Genomic DNA, 22,611 nt, shown 5'->3' with positions numbered 1-22,611 from the left:
ATAATGAAGTCTTTATAGAGTTACCTCTCATACACTTGAGGGTTAGACATACTGACATGACATAAAAGAGTAGAGCTGGTCTTGCCTTACAAAACTATCTTACTGTCTTGTATACCTCTGCGCTGCCAGATCTCTATATTTGAAGAACGTTACTGTCTCAATGAATTGTATACAGTTTCCTTTTTGAACATCGCATCAATTGTATACATTCCAAAATTAGTAAATTTTTATAATATAAAACATCATTACACTAACTACATTCTTCCACTATCTCCATTCTATAATAATATAAACACTACGCAATTTTCTTGGTTTCTGTGTCCCAACTATCTGTATACAAATGGCTGGGACGGAGGAGTATACATTTGCTACCTTTTACTTGACCAGTCATGTCTTTGGCTTCTTCACAGCCTGACATCAAGATATGGATCCTTGACATTTCTGAAGTGTTACCAGTATGTGAATACCTCTGTAAAGCTGGGTGGGATATATCATGAATACGGTAAGATCATATGCAGTAAGTTAAAAGATACAGCCTTGCAGTTCTTAAAAAGACTTCGAACCCTTAATTTAATTCCTGGGCGTCTGCCAAAAATTTGTATTGAAAACCAAAACAAAATGTACCATCTGATTTTAGGCTTTTAGAGTTGGGTCAGATAGCAATTCAAGTTTATTACAGTAGTAATGTGCAAGCTGGCCTTATAGTCGCAAATATATATGTTCTGCTGCAGGAGAAGGTGACCGTAAATTCTGTAGAGAATACTCAGGCAGTCAGGCGGTGGTGTAATATAACTATACAAGAATGGTGATCTCAACTACTACCCGTCGTCTTCAGCTTCAACCTTCTAGCATGGTCACTCTCTCTCGCTCTCCCGCCCTCCCTCCCTCCCTCCCTCCCTCCCCCTCTCTCTCGCTCTCCCTCCCTCCCTCTCTCTCTCTCTCTACCTCTCTCCCTCTCTCCCTCATGATAAGTTGCTTAAAATCCTGTATTTCTTATGCTTTCAATTTTGATCATATATATATAGCACATGAAGGGGGTAAATCCTGTTTTTTTAATGCTTTGAATTTTGATCATATATATATATAGCACATGAATTTTGCGCTACCAAGGGAAAGCTTGGCAGGCAGTGTGATCGAGAGGACTGGTTCTTTGGTTACTGATCTAAATGTCATTTGTACAACACTCAACTTTGTCACCCAGAATATTATTCTCATGCTAAAGATCAAATATCCAATCAATGAACTCCCCAAATTCCTGGATTGGATCACATTAGCTGCCGCAATAGTTTCATGCGTCGGAACCATTGCTTCTCTCATTAAATATAACAACAGGCCACTGCACAAGGGACGTTGGTTCAACTTTTTTGTCGCTCTTGCATTGGTTGCACTAACAGGACTTTCTCTAGCTGTTCACAGTGATCCCAGAGTATTTACACTGGCAGTGTCAACCGTGTCTTCTGGATTGCTATCTGTAACTAACGCAAACTCTCAAAGAAAGGAGAGGTGTTTCTTATTGGGTGCCAAAAGAGTACCAATTGCTATATTGCGCATAGAAGACAACGTGATATCTTATCTGCAAGTGAGTGAAGAAGACATACACCTAGTCGATCCCCTGTATCAAGCTGGCAGGAATGTGGCTTTCTCGGTGTCCACTGGAGAAGGGGTGATGACAGAGTGCAAGATGAGAGAAGCGTAAACACATCGGGTCAGATACTTAGATGAGTGTTCATCTTGGTGCAATCCTTCCTGACATATTACTTAATTTTCACGCGCAAGCTTACATTTTCTCAAACTAAACTTATATTATCATGAATCCTTATTACATTGTGCTTCAATAGTTTTAATTGGTACGCAAACTTGTTATTCTGCTGCCAGCTCCTTTTAGTAATTTGGTTCATATGGATCAGCCAAGTTGCAGCTAATTAAGTCTCTACTTTTAAGTTGTACTGAACTTATGCTTATGGAAATATCATGACAGTTACCTCATATTATAGGCAAGAAATGATTTTACTTGCTGGTGTAATGGTTAAGCAAAAGAATGATTTTAATGTAATGGTTTAATTTGTTCTGTTTTTGAGCTTCCTGTAAAATTGTTGCCCTGCGTAGATTTTAAATTATTTTCTTTGAACATAGACTTGAATGAACTTTAAGTTCTTGGCATGTGATTGATGATTTCCCTTTTGATGGAAGGATGACTGGAGCAACTGTTATTTGGTTTCTCCTTGACTAAAACAATTACGACAATAGTTTTTTTTTTTTTTTTTTTTTTTTTGAAATTGAGAATAAATCTCACAAACAATTCGGCAGATAGTGACCGAGGAGTTCCTTTCATTCAAGAAAGTTTATCATCTAACCATCGGACATGCAAGATGACCGTGGACATTTAGATAATAAAACTTTAATGACTGATAAGAAAACACCTTTCTTCTCGACCAACCTGAAATTAAAACACATGATATCAATACTCAGTGATATAAAATAGCAAATTAAAATCAAATAGACTTTATTTTCACCAATTAGTAAAGGATTTTATATAAATCATAAGGCAAGCGATCAATAACAAGAAGACTAAAAATAAAATAAAAGGTAACATGTATAGCGTAAAAATATTGAGGGTAGAGGTCTAAACCAAAGGAAAACCTTTGGTTTACACCTCTAAACAATACTCGAATATTTATCCACTTAGTGTACATATTTCTACTCAAAGTAAATCTGAATCTAGAGTCCAGTTTAACATTATTTTGAAAAGTAAACATAAAACTAAAAAAGCCACGGTTAATTATTAGAACCAAAGAAATAAAAAGTGTGTCTTGACTTTGAACAAGGGAAATAGAAAATTTATTAACCAGATTTATGAGCAAGTATTCAAATAAAATTTCAAGAGGAGCCCAGCACAAAATAACAGAGATATGCAATTTTCTATTCACCTAATTTAAGTCTATCTTTAGATTTAATCAACTTTGGCCCTACAAATATCCATGGTGATGTATTATTTTGGCATGAAGAAAGAATTAAATAGGAGCGAATAGAATGCAAGATAATTTGATTGAATATTTCGCACCATATAGTATGTTCACGCTAAAAGGCTCCCAGTTAACTGTGTCCAGAGGAAACAATTGTTCTCGCTACCAATAAAATCACCGTACCAATCGTAAAGTAACAGTTAAATTTAAAATCTTGTAGATGAAACGTGTAGGAAAGGCAAGAAACTATATTTCACTAAAATGGATTTGTAATGCATAACATTCAATACAATGTTTACACTAGCATAAAATAGCCGGAAGAGTTGGAACCATATATAACCATATATACAGTACCAGAGCCAGCTTACAGCGTTATGCAGTACAGGAGCATGCTTACAGTTCTAGCCCAAAATGCTCAGCTGCTAGCTCTCCTTTGTAGCTCTTTTGGGATTTATCTGAGAGATTTTCGCAAAAGAAGAAACCTGGAACTAGATTATAAAGCAACTAAATCAGCAATAACTCCGCATAATAACTATGCATCACCCGTACTATTACTCTCGGTACAGCACAAGCCAAAGATTCTTTTACAATCCAGTAAAACACAGGTCATATAAACAAGTTTCTTACTAGAATCTTAACCAGAGACTACATTTTGGGAGTCAAACTAGTACCTAAACAAACTACAGGCCTGTATCAATACTACATTCTTCCAAATACCACAACTTATCTATCCATGAAAGGATCTGTTTCACATGAATATTAATAAAAAAGTTTTACCTACATATCTTCACTCTTTATTCCCTATGTAAATTTTCTGCTTATATAGTACAACCAGGCTCCAAGAGAGCACTAAAGAAGGAAACATGATGACATGGTTGATCTAATTTGTATAAATGAAATAGTATTCAAACAATGAGAATAGGATATACATACTCAGGAACACACATTAAAATTTCCAATCCAGAATATAATGTCATCACCGACCCGCACAACAATATAGATATATAATCCTAACTAAAAACAGATTGACTTCTGGCATTTAACACAATTTGTAAAAACATTAATATGTATGCATATTCAGATGCAAGTATGCACCCCTGAAGGTACAAATATATGATGTATTAAATGGAAGTTGGTTTTACTAGAAGAAGCACAATCTGTACTTCAAACTTCTAAGTTTTAGTTTAAAGTAGAATAATAATTTAACACATATATATGAGTTAGAAGCCATTGGAAAGAATTGAAAGAAATAGTCAATCTCAATTAGTAGTGTAACCAAAGATCCATAAGAGAAAAACTAACAGCTATAGTTCTGATAACATATACATAAATGAATATTGTTTAGAGTATATATGTCAAGTGAGGTCTGCTTCCATCAATTTGCAGAGGTCAACTAACTAGAAAAAGGGTTCAAGACCATTAACGAGAATATGCGGCTCAAAATCCTTCCACTGCAGCCCTCTTCCTGAATTATTTGCGGAGTATTAAACATGTCCTCCGGACCAAAGTCTGCATATTTACTAATTTTAGATGTTTACAGACAAGATTCTCCTAATCGAAATAATTATTAAAGAACCAGATCAATCTCAGTTATCGATCTGATGTGAACCTAGAGTAGTGGTCCAAGTTATTAAAAAAGCTGATTTAGGTTTAGTTTGCTTTTTATTTCCTAAATTTGAATATTTAAACTGATGTCACTCCTACTTTCTATCATGTAATATTTGAGACAAAAGAAGCCTTAGTTTCTGTAATCAACATGACTTCTTTTTTGCCCAGTTTTTAAACTTTGTTACCAGTGAAAATAAATTGGTTTTCAGCACAGAGTCTTTTGGCACAAACAAACTACTCATCAATGTTTCTGTTTTTCAACAAAATATTACAGCAATAATAGGAATGCCTTGAACATATACTAGTTTAAATTAAGATACATCGTAGTGGCATACCTTATCTTTCCTTAGGCTGCTTTTTGACAGACTATCCATAATTATAGCACTGATGCCACCAGGATCTTCTTCTCCTTGCCTGTAAAAGGGAATTAATTGAATTTTGTGAATTTTTCTAGACTCTCACCGCTGGTTTGTTTGCTGTTTTCCACTGTTATGCTCTGTTTGCTGCAGGAACATCAAATTTCAATTAAAAGTGAGATTTAATTCTTTCAAGTACTCATTCTGTGTGCACGGTATGAATATCTTGCCAATACCAGTCTTAATAAACACATGTTCAGCTCAACTGAAACAATGAAGGTACCTTTCAATTAAAATTAAAATCTTATCTACTGCCTTCCCTGGCCATATGGATAACCTCGTCTAAGGCCGAAAGAAAAACAGCTCTGTAGCAAACAGATATTTTAATTCTATACTCAGCATAAAGCCACTGTACACCAACTAATACCATCACATTACACAAGCAATTTACCAGGTCTTTATTATAAGGACATTGCTATTCAGTTTATACTTAAGAAACATCGAATAGCAGGGGATTATTCAACAAACTTACTACATCTAACCCACCACAATTAACTCTATTTCTTTCATTCATTCAACCCATCTTCCAGCCATGAAAATTCTTCATCCAACTGGAGTGCTTGCCTTGCCAAATTATGAGCCTGAACATTCAAATTTCGACTAACATGAGACGATTTCACCCCAGGGAAGTATTGCATCAGCTCTCTTGCATCGGCAATAAGTAAACCCAATTCATTATGGTATTCAGCTTCACTATTTAAGGCTTGGACCAAAGATTGCGAATCCGTTAAAACCTTTTTCAGTGTATAACCAGTAGTCTGTGCCCATTGTAGTCCTACAACAAGTGCTAGTGCTTCTGCGTGTAAAACAGATAATATACCTTCCAAAGGTTTTGACAGAGTCGCTTGAGTTTTATTGTTTGATGAGATAATTGCAACCCCTAAGCCTATCCTCTCTGTGTTTTTTGATAAAGCTGCATCGACAAAGAGAGTAGAACCAAAAGAAACTTCTTCCACTTGGTGTGCATTAATAGGATCCCCCCTGCTGATTGCTCTATTCTCAGACACATATGCATTCTTAATCTCCTCATAATAGGCAGATAACCATACTTTTATTTGAGATGGCGTTCTCCGCTTCTGTTGATGGATTAATTTGTTACGTTCGGTCCAAATCCCTCACGTTGTTAAAAGCATCATATCAACATCATCCTTTTCTAAGAGTTCAGTTATATATAATAACACATCTTTAAAAGAGATCTCCTCTTTTCGTCCTACTAGAAAAGGGTATGTCATCAACTCCCACACCTCTTGCGCAAAAGGGCACCAGAACACCGCATGTGCATTGGAATCATCAGCATAGCCACATAACGGGCAGTTGCTATGGAGGGATATTTTCCTTATATGTAATCCCTTAGTTGTTGGTAAAATTTCATGATATCCTCAGGGCCGGCTCAAGAGACTTTCGGGCCTCAGGCGAATCAATAAAACGAGGCCTTAATTTTTTTTAAAAAATAATATTTAATTAATAATATTAATACAAAATTTACAATATTTAAATGTTACAAACATAAAAATACCCACAACACACTACTATATATAATATTTTATATTATTAATTTTTTGATTATGTCTCTTAGTATATAAAATTAATATTTTAATCTATAATTTTGAAATGTAAAAATGATTTAAGTAATATATTAGAATTAGGCATTAATAAAATCAATAATTTATTCTAAATAAAAATATATAATTATATTAAAATCAGAAGCAAACACAATTAAATACTATATCTATTAAAATTAAATTGATTATATAATCTGTATATATTTATATAATTTATTTAGTATTCTATTTCAAAATAAAAATTCATGAAAACCAGGTTAGAACCGGAACTGATGTTCACCATATATATTCAATATAATCACATCTCATAAAACAATCATTTACATATTTTTAAATTTTGAATTCAAGTCAAGTATTTATAAAGTTAGTAAAAAAACATGATTAATACTTCTAACACTAGTATTTTAATTATTTTTTTGATAAAATTGATCACACATACAGATTCAGTTTTTCTACATATACTTATACATATACATACTAATAGAAATTAATTTTGGGGCCTCTTGCTCTTGGGGGCCTTAGGCGATGGCCTAAATGGCCTATGAATAGCGCCGGCCCTGGATATCCTCTCCACGCAAAGATTAAGATTTTCCTAGGAATTTTATTTGCCCAAAAATCTTTCCCACCATTTACCCATCACCTGCTCCGATGAAGAAGAAACATCTTTATTTAGATTTGTAACCAACTTATATCCACTTTTTACTGTATAATTCCCTTGGCTATTATAATGCCAGAACCAAGAGTCTGCGTGATCAAAACGACTGAGGGGAATTTCTAGGATGAGTTGGATATCTGGACTAAGAAAGGTTTGCCGAATGAGTTCCCTATTCCATGTTCCTCCAGTGAATCTGTTCTAGGATGAGTTGCATATTATCTGCTTTTTTACATATAATATCCTTATGTTAAGTAATATAAAAAAATATTGATATCAGATTGGAAAAAAATATATATTTGAAATTTTTGTGAAAAGATATGAAATAATCTCCTTTTTTTAATAAACAAATGGATTTATTAATACAAAATGATTAACAAAACAAGTATTTGAATCCAGTCGGGACAAACTCCTCAACAGTCAACTATAATTTGATTGTGAAACAAAGAACTAGACAAATAGTCGTTTTGTTTTTCAAATTGCTTTACACATAGAATATTCAAAATATTTAATCTAAAAAGTATTAAAATGACATCTCAAGCAATCCAACCTACATCCGTTCTACTAGCAGCATCGTAATTGACTTTCACGTAAGCAAAATCTAAGCCTAACATTCAAAACTATTAGTTACATCAACTGATATTGGAGTAACAAAACTACCAAAATATGAATAAATTTTTATTACGAAAGGTGAACTCTTGCCATATCCACCACCGTCTCAGAATCGACAATAGATCTTATAGATTACCCATAAATATTTCGTATAAAACCTTCTCAGAAATACTATCGATACCCATGCGAAGACATACAAAATTTTCAAAACATAACATGACATCCCAAAAATATGGGCATGACTAACAATCTTGGTAACAAGGTATTCAACAAGATCTCAGCCGAACAAGACTAGATCTTTGTTTTATTGAAAATCTGAAATATAGAAGAGAGGATGAGAGATCAAAGATGACTTAAATGAAGAGGGGATAAAGATCCAGAAGATAGAGGTGGCAATCGTTTCGTTTCGTATACTTTCGTTTCGTGTATTTTCGTGTTTCGTGTACTCGAAGGTGAAACCCGTATCCGCCTGTTATTGATTTCGTGTACCTAATTTGAAACTCGTATCCGATCCGAATCATTTTGTGTACTTTTCGTGTATATTATATATAAAAATATTAATATAATTTTAATCAAAAAATAGTTTTAATATATATTTTCCTGTATAATTTTACTAAATATGAATGATATATATATATATATATACTTGCATACAGTTCTCTACAAATTTGTTAATGTATCTCTAATATATATTTACATATACATCTAAATATATATAATATATTTTATGTACAAATATTTCGTATACTTTCGTGTATTTCGTGTACCCAAAATGAAAAGGGCTTTTTTTATTCATAACTACGTTTTCAAAGATATTTTCTCTAAAATATTTTCAAAAATACTGTGGTTGCATATGCAATCATATATATATATATATATCGATTCCAAAGATGAGGTCGAAAATGACATTTGAAATCTGAAACTTGAAATCAGGATTTGTAGTTGCATATATGGTTGCATATGAGTTTGCATGCAACCTCATATGCAACGGAAAACTGTAAGTTGCGACTGATGTATGGGTGCCCCTGGCGGGGGCCATTAGATTACAATAGAATCAACTGAATGCACCTCATATGCAACTAAATGCAACCTCATATGCAACTAAATGCAACTGAAAACTGTAAGTTACAACTGATGTATGGGTGCCCCTGGCGGGGCCATTAGATTGCAATAGAATCAACTGAATGCGACCTCATATGCAACTAAATGCAACCTCATATGCAACTAAATGCAACTGAAAACTGTAAGTTACAACGGATGTGCCCCTAGCAGGGCCATTAGATTACAATAGAATCAACTGAATGCAACTATATGCAACTGAATACAACCATATGCAACCATATATGCAACTGAATTCCTGATTTCAAGTTCCAGTTCAAATGTCATTTTCGACCTCATTTTTGGACTCCACAAACACACACACACACACACACACACACACACACACACATATATATATATATATATCGACTCCAAAGATGAGGTCGAAAATGACATTTGAAAACTGAAACTCGAAATCAGGAATTGTAGTTGCATATATGGTTGCATATGCAACCACCGTATTTTTGGAAAATATTTTCAAAAAGATAGTATTTTTGAAAATATTTTAGAAAAGGTAGTACTTTTGAAAATAAAATTGGAGAAGGTAGTATTTTTGAAAATAAGATTGAAAAAACAGTATACAAGATAATTCCCCAAATGAAAACCCATATCCGACACGAAATCTTTCGTGTAATTTCGTGTTCGTGTACTTTCGTGTTTTGTATATCAAAAATCAAAATCCATATCCATTTTTTTCGTGTCGTTTCGTTTCGTGTTAGCGTGTTACGTGTCAAATTGCCAGGCCTACCAGAAGATGGAGCAGTTACGACTATAACCCGAGGTCGACTCTCGATACATAAGAGATAGCGAGAAAATCCTAATCCTCCAAGATTGGTGTCATACGAGTTACTCTCATACATGAAATAAACTATTAAATTATAGAAATCAGAGGCAAAATGAGCAAGATATAAATATCAAAGTTCGATTATTAAGTTTGTTAGATCTCATTCACTTTAATTCTGTTTATATTCAAAAGGCCTATTTTTTCAAAAAAAAATTCAATTATATAATAATTTTACGATCTTAAATCAATTTAACTTATTTTACATAACACGAGGGTATATACGTGCAAAATCAATTGTACGGCATTACCACAAATAGATGTTTAACATGTGAAGATGTCATTGATAAAAATCAATTGTATAGATGACATTTTTATAATTTATATTTTAATTTATTAAATAATAACGATATTATCAAAGTAATGAATTACATTAACTTATCGAAATATAAACAAACAATATTTTCATTAATATTTAATATATTTAATTTTTATGAAATTATATAATAATGATTAGATTTAAATTTTCAAATCGAAATCAAAATGATGAAAGATTATTTCTTTTTTCATTTTTCTTACTAGGTTCAACTATTTGCATCTTGTTAATTTTATGCGCATTTTTATAGTATATTTTTAGTATTTTAGTTTGATTTAAACAATAATCAATCAAGTGAAATCGTATTCAAATTAAACTAGAGAAATCTATTGTGACTATTAAACGCGGGAGGCGTAAGAAAACTAAGCTACCGTTTGATATTGCTGTTACATGTAACAACAATAAATTATTTTTTTTTATCATATTTTAGTTCAAAAATAAATTTTAAAAAAGCAAGGTTTCTCATAATTTTATAAAAAATTTGTTTTTCAATATTTATGTGAAGTTGTCATAAATTTTATTGTTAACCTCATTATAAACTTTATTTTAATATTATAATTTAAAATATGTAAATATCAAATAATATTTCTGATTATTACAACTATAATCTTTTACGGACACCTTTTTTTTACGGTACAACGATTACTCCCAAGTCCCAAATAAATAAATGCTACACAGTACACAGAGACGTTTTCTTTCATTGTTTGGCTTGGTAAAATTAATTTTGGCGCTTTTATGTTAAAAGTTTATAATTTGAAAACAGTTACCGTAAATGCGTACCCTGATTATACGCTTTATAGTTGGGTATTGCCCAAATGTATCAGCAGCAATCCCAACGTTCTAATACACACAGATATACACAAACAGCTAGAGAGCAGAGTTGCTGTGGTGGTAGAATAGGAGAATGATATTCTCAACTGCAACTCCTCGTCTTCGACCTTCCGATATGGTACTTTCTTCTCACTCTCATTTCCTCTGTACTGTTTTTTTTTTTTTTGGGTATAATGATGCGGTGACTTAAAGTAAGTCTTCAAGTATGTAAAGTAGCTGTTTGATGAAAGTTCTGTTCAAATCGTTGCTGCTTTTTATTCTACTTCTCACTGTTTGTTGCTTTATCAGAGAGTGTGTGTTGATTAACCCTTCTCTCTCACTCTGTTTCACTTGATCAGAGTGTGTGTGTGTGGAGTAATTATTCTCTCTCATCCTGTGTTAGTTACTCTAATTATATATAATTTTCTGTTTACCAATTTGCTGTATTACAGTACACCGTTTGTATTTTGCTATAGATCAATGTGGTTTTCGTATTTTGCTATGGGGCAATGTTATTTTACTCTGTGTTGATGATGGAAGTCTTATTTAATGGAGAGATAGTAGCAAAATATTGAAGTTTGGCTAATTGTATATTCTAACTAACTTTGAAATCCTCCGTGTATACAGGCTAGTCTATCTATTAAACCAATTAAGTAATGACTTGAGGCCCCCGAGTTTAGAAGGCTCTATACTAAGATTGCTTGAAATAGTTATTAACAATAATGATTTTAATATAAAATAGCTCAGAAAATTTCTAGTTTTTTTACAAATCATATGACAGTATAAAATGATATAATGCCAAAAACAAATGTCTAAAGACAAAAAGAATTTTTTTGTTGAATGATTAAAAAAGGACCTTGATATATATATATATATATATATATATATATATATAGGCCAACATTCCAGAGAGGGACTCCTTATATAGAGTTACATAGTGCGTCACTATAAATCATCAATTTTTATTATAAATTTTGTTATTGAATACATATAAAACGTGATTCTAATATAGAATACTATAAAATAAATCTATTTTAAGTAATTTAACACTTAAAATTTGATTAAAAAAGTATATTTTCGAAACTGATTCTACAACAGAATAATTCTGGATGATTATTATTCTGTTACAGAATCATGTTGAGATATTGCATAATTTTAGATGATCTTTGGAATAAAAAAATTGTATAACTTCGTTTTCGGTTTAATAATCAAAATTTGCAATTATATTTCATAAAAAATATAATAGAATATATATTATGTATATATTTATAATGGTGTGCTACGTAACTCCATATAAGAGGGTATGCTATGGAGTGCTACCCTATATATATATATATATATGAGTTGGGCTCAATGGAGACCAAAAATTTTGGAGTCATTAGAGACTACAAGATCTACCGTTAAATAATATGGCAATTAATGGACATGATTAAATATTTTTTGTCCTGCATTTCTTGTCCTGCATTTCTAGTAATGTATTATTAATATTCTTGTCCTGCATTTCTTGTTTTTAGTTTTAATTCAAAACTATGTTTGTAATTTACACTATTCTTGTCCTACATTTCTAGTAATGTAATATTAATAATTTGTCTTGCATATTTGTGATATATCTAAGTGTTATATTGTCTTGCAACAAATTCAATTCGTTGCAGGACAATGACAATGAGTTCAGTGCCAATCATAGCAGTGTCCAACTACATCTTTATTTTGTATGCAATTATAATTTTTATTTGTTAGGATTTCGGTGATTGAACACCAATATTATGGAATTATTATTTTATGTTATGCAAGATTTAGAAGTAATGCTTGTTGTTCATCGATTTAGAAGTGCAGGACAGGATAGGGAGAGAAAACAAACGTGCAGGACAAAATATATGCAGCCGTTGGATGTTTAATGATTGGATGACCAGGATTAGGTCTCTATAGTCTCCAAATAATCCAGTCTCCATAAAACTTTCTTATATATATATATATATATATATATATATATATATATATATATATATATATATATATATATATTGGCTCGAGGCCCTCCAAAATGATTGGACCAGTCCTGGCTATATATTGCATTATATGGGCGGATTTCCATTTGTATATTGTAGCGTTCTTATGAAATAATCAGACAAAAGGTTCAGTTTCTACAGACGAGTGATACATGTAAAATTTGAAAAGGGAATTAATTGGATCTGTCTGTGGTTCGGTGCCTTTATATATGTGTTGTAGGTGTATTGGAATCACTAATAAGAGAGAACCTATGAGTTCATGTGAATAGTTTTTTTTATTTGCTGTTATTGCAGTTCATGCGTATTTAATTATAAGTCTAATATCTGAAATTTTATGCTGCTTTTTCATTATTCATGGCCTTGTATACTTGGTTTGATTATATTTATTTTTTCTGATGATTATGTAGCTCATGCATTTTACGATACCAATGGAAAACTTGGGCAACTATTATGTTATCGAGACTCGCAGTTCTGTGGTTTTTGATCTCAATCTGGTTTGTATGCTTGTCAACTATGCCGTCCAGCATGTTGTCATCATATTCACATCTGATCATTTTACTGACGATTATGATGGCAATCTGAACTGGGTGACTTTTGCCGCAGCTCTGATTTCTTGCATTGGGACTGTTGCTTCTCTCATTGCGAAAAGGAATAGGCCACCACACAAGGGACGGTGGTGTAAGTTCTTACTCACACTGCTGTTGGTTGCATCCTCAGGATATGCTCTCGATGTTCAGGGTGATCCAAGACCATTGGCCTGTTTGATTTCTAATCTGCTGTTATATTTAAACAAGGCCAATTCACTAAAAGAGAAGAGACGCATCCTGCTGGGAGACAGGAGAGTGCCAATTGTAGGATTTCGCATACGAGATGAGGTGATAATTGCTGCTATAGTGAGAGCAGAACATGCACACCTGGTCGATTCCCTTTATCAAGGGGGCCGCAATGTGGCTTTTTCGGTGTCAAGCGGAGAAGGGGTGGTGACAAATATAACTATGAGGGAAGAGTAAACCTAGCCTCTCAAGTACTAGCCGTGAACTTTGTGGTACAGACCAATCTGACCTTTTATTACTCATGTAGTAGCATATAGTTGCTCAAAGTAAGTTCTGCATTAGGTCTCATCATGAAGCAAATACTATTCTAGTCTTGCTTTGTTTAGAGTTGTTGATTGTATTGGCGAGATTGCATGTATAGATCTAATGTCTCTTCTTTTGAATAGTATGCTCTCCACGCACAAAGTGTTCGAGCATATAGTTAAAGGTAGTATCTTTTAGAGTTAATTACAGTTTATAATCCTTAACTTTAGCCTAAACACACATTAGTACCTATTTTTTTTTGTGTGACAGTTTGCGATCTAAACTTCATGATCCTTCTTATGTTTTGTTACCCCAACTAGCTTCTCCGTGAAAAATGTCGTTAACATTATCTATTTGTATTTTTACGACTATGTTTATATTACCTTATTTTTCAGAATAAAGTCATTCATTTATAAAAAATATAGAAATGTGTATTTTCTTTTTCCAAGTTCACGCAAACATACTCCATCTAAACAATACTTCAGAAAAAAAGTATTTTGGAAAAATATTGAAAAATATGAAAGTGTTTATCTGGTATGTATTTGGGTGAACTTGAAAATATTTTAGAGTTCCACAATTTTCTTAAAATAAAAGACTTGAATTGACAATTTTTGACGAAAAGCGGGTTGGGTTACAAAATTCAAAATTTAGATGGCAAACTGTCACAAAAAAATATAGATATTTATGTGTGTTTGAACCAAAATTAAGGATTAGAAACTATAATTAACAATATCGTTTATTAAATTTTATGATTATAGATATTGAATCGATGAAAACTATGCTTTTAAGTCATACGATCAAAATATCTTAAAATATATGTTAAAAATTTAAAAAGTAAATATTAAGAATATAAAAATATCTAAAATGTGATACGTGTCATATAAATTATCATTTAAAATTCACGCGAAACTTCCGGTATATATTTAAGATATGCGTCAGTACACGACGTATTAAATAAGCTAAATATAGGTTATGATGTAACTTTGACAACATTCATCTTATTAAACAAGTGATAAGTTCAGAAGGTGCTGCGTTACAAGAATGGTGCTTTCAACTACTACCCCTCGTCTTCATCTCCAACCTTCCAACATGGTACGCTCCCTCCCTCCTCGTCCCTCTCCTTCCCCTCCCTCTCTTTTGTGACTCTCTGTTTCTTTATGTAAGTGCTTCAGTAGAACTAAATTTAAAAATCATTTTTTGCTCAACCATGTTATGTATGCTTAATATTATGTATTGGAATCCAATTTTATGCATAAGTATGATTAAATTTTAAATTATTTATGAGATTTTAAAATAGATCATTATATATATTCTTGTTGATTTTTCTTCTGATCAATATTGGCCCCCAATTCTTAGCTTGTTGGATACCCTTCGGTCTTCATAGCAAAAGTGCCGAGGGGAAAATGTTCTGAGTGCAACAAGATTAGAATGATGCGTAAAATGAATATAGTTTATGATGTGTATCAAAAGTTTAAAATGTAACTTTTGGCGAAATTTTATCAACAATACTAGTGTTCTAATTATTATATGATTAAATCACGGATTTTTTTAATGCGAAGCAAATTTGTGAAAGAAGCAGGGTATTATATGGACAATATCTTTGTGCTATTATTACAGTTTATGTCTATTTAATTTTAAGTACAAAGATTAGGAAAATGTATGGTGTCTTCTCAATAATATTCGTGGCCGTGTATATTTGGTTTGTTTATTTCAACTTTTTGTACTAAATGATTATTTCATTTAACGTTTTCAATGTAACATATAGCGCATATCTTACATGATACCATTGAGACACCTCGTTGGCTATCAGATCCGGAATACCTCTACAGTGGTTTTTGATCTGAATGTGATTTGCACGCTTGTCAACTATGTTGCCCAAAATACCATCCTCGTACTGAAGATACAACGTTCAATTGAAGACTATCATAGCAGTCTGGATTGGATTACTTTTGCTGCAGCCATGATCTCATTGATTGGAACTGTTTCTTCACTCCTCAAGTATAAGGATAGGCCACACAAGAGAATCTGGTTTAACGTGTTAGTGTCACTTTTGTTGGTTGTGGCTTCATGTCATGCTCTAGCTGTTCATAGTGATCCAAAGGTTTGGGCCAATGTACTGTCCATTCTGTTGCTCTATGTAACTAAGACCAACTCGAAATATAAGGAGAGTTATTATCTACTGGGTGAGAAGATGGTGCCAATTGCAGGATTCTGCGTACAAGGCGATGGGATAACTGCTGTGGCAGTAAGTGCAGAACACGCACACCTAGTCAATTCCCGGTATCAAGATGACCGGAATCTGAAGCTTTTGGTGTCCAGTGGAGAAGGGTTGATGGCAAATATAAACATGAGGGAAGAGTGCCCCGCTCCTCCAGTTTTCATACCTATTACTAGCCTAGCCTACTAGTTTGTGTTCATTTTGATGCATTTTAATACAGAGCACTTCAACATTTTTCGTTTCATGTTGTAGTTATGTACTCTTATAAGTACTTCATGTTTTCACTAGTATGAAAACTTACTATTGTACTTCCTGCTTTTGTTTAGTATCTTTGGTTTATGTATTAACCAACTGGCGGGTGAGGTGTCTTCGTTAAATTGTACCAACCTTATGCTTCTGGAGAAATTTTAATAGTCACCTCATGTTATATTATATATCATGAAAGGGATTATCTTTAGTTGTTCAATGACAGCTAAGCAAGTAGCGAAATGCCTTGGGGTGCACTTTATTTGGTCAAAGACACGCAATTCTAATCGAGCCTGTGAATAAGTAAGTTTCACATTAGGTGTTGGTCCTAAACAATTGATTATTGGTAACATATGTCCAGTGAAAAAAAAAGGAAGTTTCACACCAATACAATTGATTATCTGTAACATATGCCCAATAGAAAAAAGGGCTAGGGGGTAAGTTTTCTGTTGGATGACACTATAGCGTCAGTGTACATCCGTAAAAAACTAAGGGTCAATCCATCAAACGTTTTTTTTCCGCGTGACATGCGATTGTCAGGAACCCGGAACCTTCAAAATATATTGTTTTGTTTCAAGTTTTAGCTAGTGTTACATTGTTTAATTCTAGGTATTTGGTAGAATTGTAAACAAGATGATCATGAATCCTAATGATATATTTGCTTTGTATCATGACGAGAGAGAAGATGAGATTGCTATGCTTTCTTGATTTGTAAGAACTATTTATTTAAATTCTTTTGGTTAGGAATCAGGTTGTATATAGTTCATACTCAGATATGATTTTTACTTCTAGTCATCTATGAAATGGCCTTTTATTGTTAAGTAATTTGAATTTGTATATGTACACAGTTGTAGAAGCTAATTTGAACTCGGGGAACTTTTGCAAAGGTTTGTGCAGTTCTCACCATCCTGGAGTTTTCTCCGGTTCATATTTCCAGCTCATTTAGGCCATCTCTGACCCATTATGCTTTTTTGGTGTAATATTTGCGTTATTTTGATATGAATCGATTAAAACTACGCTTCTAAGTCATATGATCAAAATACTTTAAAATAAATATTGAGAATATAAGAAATATTTAAAATGTGACACGTGTCTTATATATTGTCATATGAATCGTCACTTAAAATTCACACGAAGCTTCCGATATATATTTCAGATACGTGTTAGATAAGTTAAATATGGTTCGTGATGTAACTGTGACAAAATTCATCTTACCAAATAAGTGATACGGCGCCGCGTTAGATAATAATCAGACGGTTCTGCGTTTCATACAAGAATGGTGCTCTCAACTACTACCCCTCATCTTCAGCTCCAACCTTCCAACATGGTACGCTCCCTCCCTCCTCTCTTTGCCCCCCCCCCCCCCCCCTCCCCCTCCTCTAAGTCATATGATCAACATACTTTAAAATATATATTTAGAATATAAGAAATATTTAAAATGTGACACGTGTCTTATAAATTGTCATATGAATCGTCACTTAAAATTCACACGAAGCTTCCGATATATATTTCAGATACGTGTTAGATAAGCTAAATATGGTTCGTGATGTAACTGTGACAAAATTCGTCTTACCAAATAAGTGATAAGTTCAGACGGCGCCGTGTTACATAATAATCAGATGGTTCTGCGTCACATGCAGGAATGGTGCTCTCAACTACTACCCATGGTACGCTCCCTCCCTCCTCTCTATAGGCCCCCCCCCCCCCTCTTCTAAGTCATATGATCAAAATACTTTAAAATAAATATTTAGAATATAAGAAATATTTAAAATGTGACATGTGTCTTATAAATTGTCATACGAATCGTCACTTTAAATTCACACGAAGCTTCTGATATATATTTCAGATACGTCTTAGATAAGCTAAATATGGTTCATGATGTAACTGTGACAAAATTCATCTTACCAAATAAGTGATAAGTTCAGATGGCGCCGCGTTACATAATAATAAGATGGTTCTACGTTACATACAAAAATGGTGCTCTCAACTACTACCCCTCGTCTTCAGCTCCAACCCCCCCCCCCCCCACACACACACACACATAATAATCAGACGGTTCTGCGTTACATACAGGAATGGTGCTCTCAACTACCCATGGTACGCTCCCCCCCCCCCTCTAAGTCATATGATCAAAATACTTTAAAATAAATATTTAGAACATAAGAAATATTTAAAATGTGACACGTGTCTTATAAATTGTCATATGAATCGTCACTTAAAATTCACACGAAGCTTCCGATATATATTTCAGATACGTCTTAGATAAGCTAAATATGGTTCATGATGTAACTGTGAAAAAATTCATCTTACCAAATAAGTGATAAGTTCAGATGGCGCCGCGTTACATAATAATAAGACGGTTCTACGTTATATACAAGAATGGTGCAACCGCCCCCCCTGTGACTGTGTCTTATCTATGTAAATAGTGTAATAAAACAAATTTAAAAATTATTTTTTTTACAAATTTTAAGTGTTAAATTGTTTGTGCATATCTATGCTTAATATTTTATATTAGAATTAAATTTTATGCATAAGTATGATTGATTTTAAAATTATTTATGATATTTTAAAATAGATCGAATGATTCTTTACGAGACTCTGCATAAAATGGTTTTTTAATGACATAAATTATATATATAGGCCATTATATATATTTTTGTTGATTTTTCTTTAATATTGTGCCCCGATTCTTAGCTTGTTGGATACCCTTCACTCTTTGTAACAAAAGTTCGAAGAGAAAATGTATTGATGAAATGAGTATAGTTTATGGTGTGTATCAAAATCAAATCAATATAGAGAAAGTAACATAAGTTTAAATTTGTAATTTTTGGCGAAATTTTTATCAACAATACCTAGTGCTCTTATTGTATGATGAAATCACGGTTTTTTAAATGTGAAGTAAATTTGTGAAAGAAGCTAGGGGATTATATTGACAATATCTTTGTGCTATTATTACAATTCATATGTCTATTTAATTTTAAGTACAAAAATTAGGAAAATGTATGACGTCTTCTCATTAATATTCGTGGCCGTGTATATTTGGTTTGATTATTTGTTTTTTAACGTTTTCGATGTAATATATAGCACATGTCTTACATGATACCAACACTTCGTTGGGTATCAGATCCGGAATACCTTTACAGTGATTTTTGATCTGAATGTGATTTGTACGCTTGTCAACTATGTTGCCCAAAATACCATCCTCGTACTGAAGATACAACGTTCAATTGAAGACTATCATAGCAGTCTGGATTGGATTACTTTTGCTGCAGCCATGATCGCATTGATTGGAGCTGTTTCTTCACTCCATAAGTGTAAGAATAGGACACACAAGGGAATCTGGTTTAACGTGTTGGTGTCACTTTTGTTGGTTGTGGCTTCAGGTCATGCTCTAGCTGTTCATAGTGATCCAAAGGTTTGGGGCCTTTGGGCCAATGTACTGTCCATTCTGTTGCTGTTGTAACTAAAACCAACTCGAAATATAAGGAGAGTTATTATCTACTGGGTGAGAAGATAGTGCCAATTGCAGGATTCTGCGTACAAGGCGATGTGATAACTGCTGTGGCAGTAAGTGCCGAACATGCACACCTAGTCGATTCCCGGTATCAAGATGACCGGAATCTGGAGCTTTTGGTGTCCAGTGGAGAAGGGTTGATGACAAATATAAACATGAGGGAAGAGTGCCCAGCTCCTTCAGTTTTCATACCTATTACTAGCCTAGCCTACTAGGCTGTGTTCATTTGTTACATTTTGATACAGAGCACTCTAACATTTTACCTTTCATGCAGTAGTTATGTACTGTTTAACTACTTTATGTTTGCACTAGTATGAAATTAAACTTTCTATTCTACTTCCTTCTTTTGTTTAGTATCTTTGGTTTATGCATTAACCAAATTGCGGGTGAGGTGTCTTCATTAAATTGTACCAATGTTATGCTGGAGAAATTTTGATAGTCACCTCATGTTATGATATATTATGAAAGGGGTTATCTTTAGTTGAAGGGATTATCTTTAGTTGTTCTATGATAGCTAAGCAAGTAGCGAAATGCCTTGGGGTGCACTTTATTTGGTCGAAGACACGTAATTCTAATTGAGCCTGTGAATAAGTAAGTTTCACAGTAGGTGCTGGTGCTGGTCCTGAACAATCGATTATTGGTAACATATGTCCAACGGGAGAAAAGGAAGTTTCAAACCACAACAATCGATTATTAGTAACATATGTCGAGCAGAAAAAAGGGTTGGATTATTAGTAACATATGTCGAGCAGAAAAATGGGTTGGACGACGTAAACCCATAAATGGGTCAGGATGACACTATAGCGTCGCTGTATATCCATCAAAAACTGAGGGTTAATCCATCAAGCGGTTTTTTCTTGAATGTAGTATGTCTTGACATACAACATTATCAGGAACCCGGAACCCTCATAGTATATTGTTTTGTTTCAAGTTGTTAGCTAGCTTTACATTGTTTAATTCTAGGGATTTGGTAGAATTGTGAACTAGGTGATCATGAATCCTAATGATCTATTTGCTTTGTAACATGACGAAAGAGAAGATGAGATTGCCATGCTTTCTTGATTTGTAAGAACTATTTATTTAACATTTTTTTGGTTAGGAATCAAGTTGTGTATACTTCATACTCAAATATGATTTACTCTTAGTCATTCATCTGTGAAATGGTCTTTTATTGTTAATTAATTTGAACTTAGTGTTGTTTGTTGATTTGGAACCGTACAACGGAGTGCATCTTTTTTTAGTTTTCTTGTCATGAATATGTGTAGCATATGAATTAGATAGTTTTGTTCTTAATTTTTGAGAGTTTTGCCCTTTTTAAGTAATAGATATGTTAAGATTATACAATAAGTCTTGTCATCTGACATTGTTGGCTTTTGTTGAGTGTATCCCACTCGTTCTTTGTTTATAATTTGTAACCTTATTATTCTGTAACCAAAAGCTTTCAACTATTAGCTTTCATAATGGCGAGAGGGGATAAATCTATTCAAGAAATGGAGGAAGCGTTTGCATTGGTCAATATTGATGAGGAACATGGGGGAATCAATTATGGGGGAACAACCGATGATCTGAGTGACATAAACACTAGGTGGTGCCTGGTAGGGAGGTTTCTCACTGACTCTCCTATAGATTTTCAAGCGATGCAGCACAAAATGGCATCATTATGGAGGCCAGGAAGGGGTTTATATGTGAAGCAACTTGAAGGCAACAGATTCTTATTCCAGTTTTACCATGAGATTGACATTAAGCGGGTAATGGAGGGTAGCCCATGGATGTTTGGTAGATTTCATTTGATCATGGAGAGGTTGAAGGAAGGTGACAATCCTAGGACAATGGCTATCAACAATCTAGACATCTGGGTCCAGTTACATGATATGAGTGCTGGTTTCATGTCATTACGTGTTGCCACGGATGTAGGTAATTACATACGGAAGTTCATTGAAAGTGACTCAAACAATTTCACTGGGGTATGGAGGGACTATTTACGAATTAGAGTTACACTGCCATTGGATGTGCCAATTAAAAGACGCATGAAGCTTAAGAAGACGGAGGAAAATTGGTGCTGGGTTAACTTTAAGCACGAGGCGATTCCCACATTCTGTTTTATCTGTGGTATGGTCGGGCATGGTGACAAGTTCTGTGAGAGATTATTCGATAATCCAGGGGGAAATGTACAAAAAGCATATGGCTCATGGCTGCGTGCCGAACCAAGGAGGAAAACACATACAGTGGGATCAAGGTGGTTGAGAAACCCAAATTCCGTTCAGGCAACTAATTCCGGTGAGAAGTTTGGAGTAACCGCTGGAAAGATGAACTCCGTAATTGGTGGGACAATGCAACAAACCAGCGTGAATAACGGGATTGGATTAGATGGAGGTGCATTTCAAAAAGCTGATAACGCGGGAGGAGGTAAAGGAGATATGGTGGGAGTCAATAAAGGAGGAATTATAGAAGATAATGCACAACGTACTGATCTTAACGAGGGTAATGAGCATAATTTGAAAAATCAAGGAGATGGGCAAAAAACTGGGTTGGACTCTTCAGAATTATTTATAGTGGACCCTAAATGGCGTAGATTGGGCCTGGACCAAACTGTAGAGGATAAATAGGAGTTCGAAGATGATACAAGCATGGAGACAGGGGAGGATAACCAAAGTATTTCAAAAAACGAAT

At 33.7% G+C, this 22,611-nt stretch overlaps 2 protein-coding genes and 1 long non-coding RNA gene across 3 annotated transcripts; all 3 read left to right on the top strand.

The window, feature by feature from the left end:
* The first annotated feature begins 601 nt into the window (after window positions 1-601).
* On the top strand, window positions 602-1,986 carry LOC108208464 (uncharacterized). The gene is made up of 2 exons (XR_010288467.1): window positions 602-853; window positions 1,088-1,986. It is a non-coding gene; the product is annotated as an uncharacterized LOC108208464 (long non-coding RNA).
* Window positions 1,987-10,717: 8,731 nt separating this feature from the next.
* On the top strand, window positions 10,718-14,103 carry LOC108208236 (uncharacterized). The gene is made up of 2 exons (XM_017378751.2): window positions 10,718-11,020; window positions 13,295-14,103. The coding sequence occupies exons 1-2, from the start codon at window positions 10,976-10,978 to the stop codon at window positions 13,895-13,897; spliced, it is 648 nt and encodes a 215-aa protein (XP_017234240.1). The 5' UTR covers window positions 10,718-10,975; the 3' UTR covers window positions 13,898-14,103.
* Window positions 14,104-21,401: 7,298 nt separating this feature from the next.
* On the top strand, window positions 21,402-22,547 carry LOC108207477 (uncharacterized). The gene has a single exon (XM_017377920.2). It carries the CDS (start codon window positions 21,402-21,404, stop codon window positions 22,545-22,547), a length of 1,146 nt encoding a protein of 381 aa, XP_017233409.2.
* The last annotated feature ends 64 nt before the right edge of the window (window positions 22,548-22,611 follow it).

Source organism: Daucus carota, chromosome 2, assembly GCF_001625215.2.
Source record: "Daucus carota subsp. sativus chromosome 2, DH1 v3.0, whole genome shotgun sequence".
In the NCBI taxonomy this organism is placed as follows: domain Eukaryota; kingdom Viridiplantae; phylum Streptophyta; class Magnoliopsida; order Apiales; family Apiaceae; genus Daucus; species Daucus carota.
This window is presented reverse-complemented; position numbering and strand designations above follow the sequence as displayed.

Excerpts from the sequence above, each read along its gene's own strand:
- LOC108208236 (XM_017378751.2), top strand. The coding sequence starts at position 10,976 with ATGATATTCTCAACTGCAACTCCTCGTCTTCGACCTTCCGATATG. Across the intron at positions 11,021-13,294 it reads GTCTTCGACCTTCCGATATG|CTCATGCATTTTACGATACC; the intron begins GTACTTTCTTCT and ends ATGATTATGTAG.
- LOC108207477 (XM_017377920.2), top strand. The coding sequence starts at position 21,402 with ATGGCGAGAGGGGATAAATCTATTCAAGAAATGGAGGAAGCGTTTGCA.